This window comes from Procambarus clarkii, chromosome 5 (assembly GCF_040958095.1).
Source record: "Procambarus clarkii isolate CNS0578487 chromosome 5, FALCON_Pclarkii_2.0, whole genome shotgun sequence".
NCBI lineage: Eukaryota > Metazoa > Arthropoda > Malacostraca > Decapoda > Cambaridae > Procambarus > Procambarus clarkii.
In genome coordinates this window covers 51,413,778-51,421,746 of record NC_091154.1, presented here as the reverse complement: position 1 = coordinate 51,421,746, position 7,969 = coordinate 51,413,778, and the positions used below count along the sequence as shown (strand labels likewise).

Genomic DNA, 7,969 nt, shown 5'->3' with positions numbered 1-7,969 from the left:
TGAGCAAACTGCTGATGCTCTCCACGAGACCAGGCTCCCTGGATCAGGATCTGTGAGAGAGAGGACCTTCTCTTTCTTCTGGCAAGGAAAACCACCTGATGAGACCAGAGAACATGGTGTGGGATTTGCCGTCAGGAATGCACTATTGGGACACATTATGCCACCGATGGGGGGAACCGAACGAATTCTGTCTCTGCAACTACACTCCCAAACAGGACCAGTCAATGTAAGTAGTGCATATGCACCAACCCCGACTTCTCCACCAGAGACAAAGGGAAAATTCTACGATGACCTCAACAGAGTCATAGCGAGAATCCCTGTAAAGGAGCCATTGCTCATCTTCGGCGACTTCAACGCCAGAGTGGGTGCCGAGCACAACATTTGGCCCACTTGCCTGGGTCAATTCATGAAGCGGCTCATGACCCGCTTCAGTGAGGCCTCTCAGGCTTTCGGACTCACCATCAGCCTGAGGAAAACACAAGTCATGGGACAAGGAGTGGACTCCCCACCTGACATCGGCATCTCCGATTCCAAACTGGAAGTCGTTCACGACTTCGTGTACCTGGGCTCCACAATCTCTGACTCCCTCTCTCTTGATACGGAGCTAAACAAACGCATCGGTAAGGCATCTACTACCATGTCGACTGACAAAGAGAGTGTGGGCCAACAATAGGCTAACTGAGTATACTAAGATTCAGGTTTACAGAGTCTGTGTCCTGAGCACTTATCTTTATGGCAGTGAGTCTTGGACACTCCGCGCCTGTCAGGAAAGACGGCTGAATGCCTACCACATGCGCTGCCTTCAACACATCTTGGACATCACCTGGCAGGACAAGGTGACAAACAACAACGTCTTGAGGAGAGCAAGAATCACTAGCATGTACACAATGCTGAAACAGAGACGAATGCGCTGGCTCGGGCACGTTTTGCGAATGGGCCATGGCACGATCCCCAAGGATCTCCTGTATGGAGAGCTGATGCAGGGAAAGCGTCCAACAGGCAAGCCTCAGCTTCGGTACAAAGACGTATGCAAGAGGGACCTGAAAGCCATAGACGTCGATCTTGCTATATGGGAGACACTGGCTGCAGACCGTTCACCCTGGAGGCAGTCTGTTCAAAGAGGTCTCTCCAAGTTCGAGGAGTCACTTGCCAAGGAATCGGAGGCAAAGAGACAGAGAAGGAAAGCCGGTAGCCAGGAAGACAGACCAGAATCGGACTTCGTTTGTGCTTGGTGTGGGATGGACTGCTACTCTCGGATTGGCCTCATCAGTCACACCAGACGCTGCACCAGGATTGACAACTAGGGCGCAACTCCATAGTCTCCCGAGACTGAAGGTTGCCTACAACTACTACTATGTATGTATGTATGTATGCAAGCATGTTTTGTTGTGACGCTGAACCCCGGTTCATTCCGAACACAGCGATTACACAACACATAACACCTTGCCTCAGCAACCGTTTCTACCACCGTGTACAGACACCAGACCCTTGAGGCGCACCACTAGGTTTGTAAAGGAACACAATGAGGGGACATATGGAAGGTATTTAAAGGCCGTCGGGTTTTCTCATTTAATTACAAAGAATGGACTCTGACAAATAATAACATTAACATACTCTATTTAGTTAAATTAACTCCCAATACCCATAATCACTTGACCTCCGCGGTCACCACCTTCACTCGTAGCTTTCGCCCTAATAAGTCCCTAATATTGAATGATTACTACAACACTCCACACCCTGTTAGTCTTACATTCAATCCTCACATACTGCAGACTTAACTTGGTCAGTAAGATCACATCAGGCTCTCACATAGCTGTCTGCTACACTTCGTTGCTGGCACAGACAGAGACCCGGAGGACTTGCCAGTTCCACTCCCACAACTAGACTGTCTTCAGCCAGCCATGGCCTCAAACATTTCACCCCGCCTCTCAAGGAAGGTATAATCTGATTAACTTAAGCAAATTAAGGCATCCTGTACATACCTGTTGCGTTGCTCCTGGCAGAGTGGGTTTGAATCACTTCTGGGGTGTGAGTTTTCAGTGGCATATAGTTCTGGAAACCATTCAGGCTTGTTCGCATTTGTGTTCCTCACGTGTGCCCCAAAGAATGAGGTGATTTGATAAAATGCTATGCTCAAGATTACCATCCGAGTGCCGGCGGGGAAGTGGTTCAAATAGCTTCGGCTATCACGTCCTTATGTCCGGTCATGATGGTCAAGCGGATTAAGGTGTCCTGTACATACCAGTTGCGTTGCTCCTGGCAGTATGGGTTTGAGTCACTTCTGGGGTGTGAGTTTTCAGTTGCATATAGTCCTGGGGACCAGTCAGGCTTGTTCGCACATACACACACACACACACACACACAGGGGGCCTTGTAGCCTGGTGGATAGCGCGCAGGACTCGTAATTCTGTGGCGCGGGTTCGATTCCCGCACGAGGCAGAAACAAATAGGCAAAGTTTCTTTCACCCTAAGTGCCCCTGTTACCTAGCAGTAAATAGGTACCTGGGAGTTAGTCAGCTGTCACGGGCTGCTTCCTGGGGTGTGTGTGTGTGGTGTAGGAAAAAAAAAAGTAGTTAGTAAACAGTTGATTGACAGTTGAGAGGCGGGCCGAAAGAGCAAAGCTCAACCCCCGCAAAAACACAACTAGTAAACACAACTAGTAAACACACACACACACACACACACACACACATATATATATATATATATATATATATATATATATATATATATATATATATATATATATATGTATATATATATATATATATATTATATATATATATATATATATATGTATATATATATATATATATATATATATATATATATATATATATATATATATATATATATATATATATATATATATATATATATATATATAAAGGATGATTTCAAGTTTAGCATTATGGCGAGGGACATTAGGCTGATATTTCCTTCCACTTAGACTTTGTGACTTTATACTATTCCAAGTTCTATTTAATCTTCCTGACATAGCGGTGTGTTCTGATGATTAGTTTATGCTCACCTTTGCTTGTTTTCACAGTTAATTTATTTAAGTTAGTCAATGATTGTGAACTGTCAGTCTGAGTCACTGAGTCGTCATTGTTGTCAGCAATACTTGATTTTTTAAATTATTTTTGCAAAAATTGCAGGTAAAATTCACGAAAATGTATTTATCGTCTGCAATAATTGGATTTATTCTTTGCATATTTGTAGAAGCTTTGCTTAAGACTGTTGACTGCCATTTGTCTTTCAGATTATTGCTGGCTGAAGTATGATACTCACCTCACCGTAAGTTACACACCATATGTAGAAGTCAACACCTTCTACTGGTTCACAAAATGTAACTGATGCAGAGGTCAGCCTACTCCTCACAATGTGCCTGGACGCATGTCATCACCGCTAATGTATCAACCTTGCCACCCACCCTTCACACACTCATACAGTGATGTTTACGTCACCCGAGAGACACATAAGTCTAAACTAAAGCATACGTTGATTACCAAAAGTTTATATCCTTAAGAGAGACATATGAAATGATTGACTGACGTCCAATTGCAAAAATTACTGCGGAGGAAGACGTCTGGGAACTATGAATCCATGCAGAGAACATTTTTGCATATTCCACAACTAGCTCATTCATGTGAAGCTGATAAACTGAGAACCACTCAACAAAATGAATAGAGAGCGTACTAGGATGATGCTTACAGTGCAATGAAATGCTGGAAAATTTGTTCCATCATTTGCTTCGCTGTGAAATTAAGAGTTGGTGTGTTGTTAGTCTTTTGATCATCACGAAAATTTGCCTTCAAACTAATTAATTAGCTCTCAGTCTGTCTGTTTGTCTATCTGTCTGTCTATATGTCTGTCTGTCTGCCTGTACTAGACCCACTCACCCCCTAGGGGTATACTCGACCCACTCACCAGGGGGTCTACTCGACCCACTCACCAGGGGGATCTACTCGACCCATTCACCAGGGGGGGGGGTGTACTCGACCCGCTCACCGGGGTGTGGTGAATTCACTTGTGAGATTCATATTTATTTAATTTATTTCAATTTACTGTGTATAGTAATTTATATTTTACATTAATTTATATAGTAATTTTTATTTACATTAATTTATATTTTCGGTAGCAAACTGTTTGTTGCTTGAAGTGGACTGTATTTTTTAAAATGTCTCACAAATCACTTTCCTCACTCATTCTGGGGGGTTCTTAGTTTATATGTAGTTAATCAAAATTATTGATTAGTAGACATTCACTGCAGTATTAGACTACATATTATTAACTAAAATGGGATTATCTTAACTAAAATTATCTTATTGTTGTTATTTCCTACACAACCAGTATGAACACGAATGATTAAACCTGTCGATACACTGTGGGTGTGGCTGGCTCCCAACTTATGTACTGGTGAACTAGGTAACTAGTGTTAATTCTTGTTCCTCTTCTGTTCCACGAGTCAAAGGGCACTCACAAATAAAAGCATTAAGCCTAATATGACAGCTATATCAGGGGGAAACATTGGTATATTGATTATGAGATAAGGACCAAGGAATATTTACCTTGTTTTTGTGTCTCATTTGCATTCTAACCGGCTCACCGTATAAGTACCTATAATATTTCAGATTAGGAATGAAACAGCTAATAAACAAGTTTCGGAAAGAACACCTCCCTTACTGTAGACGATGCATGTTCATAACGGGATGGTTTAGTCTTGTAACACTGGTGTCCAAGGAAAATTTCTGTGGAACTTGAAGTGAGCTCCACTCGAGACTTTGTTGATAAATTTACTGCCTGCCTAAGGCCAGCCTCCCATTGACGCATCCTGGTTCTCTTATCCCGATGTCAAAAGTGGTTAAATGGCCTACATTTACTGTAGGTATTTTTGGTACTACAGTTTGGTTCTGATAATTTATTTGATTCATGGGAAATGTTGTTATGATGTTTACAGTCCAGAGACTGCTGTATTAAGAATAATTCCCAACAGAATTAGCTGGTGAATTTCATAGCAACATGGCAATGATATCCCCCGTTTTCTATTGAGGAAAATTCCACTGTGCTTCATTTGATATGAGTTAATTTATTTATACAATCCAGCAGCTATTATCTGCCTTTTGTATTAAATATAAGTAAATGGTGTTGGGTTTTACGACATAATTCCCGAGGACCGAACACAGGCTGAAGTCCATTACTTAGGACTGACGAGCACTATACTCCTCCTTCTAATTATTAGATTAATTTTGATGTTAGTAGTTAGTAATCACACATTTTGTGTGGCAGTTTGTAAAGGACAGATGTCCCGTACAAGAACTGTAGGGGTTGGTAGTCTTGTGACGATTTCATTCCCGGCTAACTCTTGTGAGGCTAAAATTCTAACCTAAGTACAATATATTTAACCCTGAGGACTGAATATGAACAATTACTACAGTCAAGTATAATTCTGGGACTGGAGTGAGAACAGTGACATTAGTTATATTAACTTAAAGGTTGTTCAGGTTACTGGTCACTGATATTTATACACTGAGGCCCATGATTAGGCCCTGGATTAAATAATAAATGTATCAAAATCAGTCATCGGATTTATATAGTCAGTCATGCTCCCCTGTGCTTATTTGCTGGAGTTTATTTGGCTGACAAATTGAATTTAATTTTGTTATTTGATTCAGAGGATTGAATAGTCAATCATTAAAGTCAAGTATGGTTCTGAGACTGCATGGAGTTCAATGACTTTGGTCACAGTGACTTATAGGTTGTTTAGGCTACTGTTCACTGATTTGCCAATGAGGCCTCATGAACACATCATCAGCTTTAAATGATGATCAACAGATCATCATTTAAATCTTGACCAACAGAGATTGATCAAGATCAACCTCTGTTGTTATAGTCAACTGTATTATCCTTAGTATAATGCTACTGGAGTTGTATAATCAGCTGACAAGCTTAGATTTCTACTGGTATTGTTTGATTGCAGGAATAGGTCTCCTAAGGGTAAATACTGGAGCTGTGAGTAATTTGCCTCCTGCAGAATTTAGCATGGTTATACCCTGATATTTAGTTGGGCTACCGATGAATTGGTGGTAGTAGAAGTCTGCACCTACAAGGATTCTGATGTCGGTGAGGTGATCAGACTTAATTTTATCTGCCAATTTTATTTCCCATATTTCTCAGGAAATTGGCAGTAGCGCCTAGACCTTGTACATTTAGGTCGGTTGGAATTGTGTCCACTACAATGGCTTGTACTTGACAGACGTAGCTGCCTAATCTTACTGATGTTTGAACCACCGGGTAGACCTGAGGTCCTGTTTCAACTAAGAACCCTGAAATATTCAATGTCCCTTGTTTACAGTCTTTAATTGTAGATCATCTGCCACTTTTTAGTGAGAAATGTTCTTTGGGACGCTTGGTTAAACAACCCACGAGTATGGACCCTGGCCCTCTTATTCTGGATGGTAATTTAGGCAGTAGGCAAAATCACATTACGTTTGGACTCTGCCGATTGGACACTGACTTTATGTCGCACCTTTCAGTGTTGTTCTGTGGTGGGAATGTTATCTTCCACCTTGGGTTTGGAACACGTTAATTTATTAAGTTTGCACAGTGCTGCATGGTGCTTAACTTTTACACCTATTGCAGGTGTAAAGTTGGATCTCACAACGCTCGAAGTTGTGTGATTTGAGACACCTTGGGCATTTCCTTAATATCAGGTGTCGCTCAATACGAGTGTCTCTGTCAGGATAATTGGTGCAACAGTGTGTTGAATGTTTCTCTTTGCAGAGCAAACATTTTCTCCAGCCTACTGCAAGCTTGAATGTTACCGGTTTGGGTTAACTAGTAACAGTAGGCTTGGAGGATTCTGCTGCATAAGTGCTCTCACTGCCAGATTTTCTCTACCTTGGTGTGGAAGTTCTTTTTTCTTCTTTTTATTGATAAAGTACATTAAATACACATAAAAACACCCTGGAAAATTTGAACAAGCAGTGATCCATAAAGTACAAACACATGAGAACAACAGAGAAAGGAAACACAAAACTGAAAACAAAACAAGCATATAACAGGAAACATGAAAAAAACAGAAATGATATGGTACAAAATAACAATTACAAAACTAGATACACAAGCCAGCCTGAAGGGCCACATAAGCAAAAAAAACCAAGACAGACAGGAATTCATAACCAGAACACGCAGGGACCGGGAAAGAACATAAAGAAATGACACCCACACATGCAAAACATAAACAAAACAAAACAAGCACCGGAACACGCAGGAACCGGCCAACACACATGCAAATACAAACACATACCCAACAGCCCTAGAAACTACACAAACAAAAGAACACAAAGCACACACAGGACACAAACAGCACAGTACAACCAAAAAAATGCATACGGAACACACAAACAAGCACATCACCCAACAGGGCGAAACCTAACACGTAGACAAAACATACATAGAACCGCAGAAACGGTAACAAAATCACAGACAGGGAGTTTACACTCAAACACCGGCACAATCGATACTTGTCCGGAAACTCCTGTGTCGGGAAGCACAAGCAGTACTCTTCCCAAACCAGCTGGACGTCTTCGGACACCGGTCTACCAGGAGACGCACAAAGCCGAGGCATCCAATCAGGTAGTAGTAGTAGGCCTCCTTCATTCTCGGAAGACTATGGAGTTGCGCCCTAACAGGGCGCAAAGCCTGGGTAGGTAGATATGGAGGAGAAGCTGTTACCCATGCAGCAGGTCCCCCCTCTCCACGTTGCTGAAATTATCCAATAGAAAGGCAAATGCCAATACACATGGTTCCAGCAACGTCGCAGGAGCTGCCAGAACGAGGTCGACGTCAACAACGAACTGCCTTAGGGGCTCCAACTCCGGATTTTTCCTCGAGGTTGACTCCTGAAGCCTCTCCCAAAAAAAGGGGTATGGCCACAAGGCAGCGGAGGTTTAAAATCAGGGTTTCT

At 42.1% G+C, this 7,969-nt stretch overlaps 1 protein-coding gene across 1 annotated transcript in view; it reads left to right on the top strand.

The window, feature by feature from the left end:
- The window catches only part of LOC138352226 (uncharacterized), a 106,487-nt gene extending 99,802 nt beyond the window's left edge, over positions 1-6,685 (top strand). Inside the window, exons 6-8 of the mRNA XM_069304513.1 lie at positions 216-361; positions 900-1,015; positions 6,643-6,685. Coding sequence (XP_069160614.1) covers positions 216-361; positions 900-1,015; positions 6,643-6,685 — 305 coding nt within the window. The remainder of the gene's footprint in view (positions 1-215; positions 362-899; positions 1,016-6,642) is intronic.
- The last annotated feature ends 1,284 nt before the right edge of the window (positions 6,686-7,969 follow it).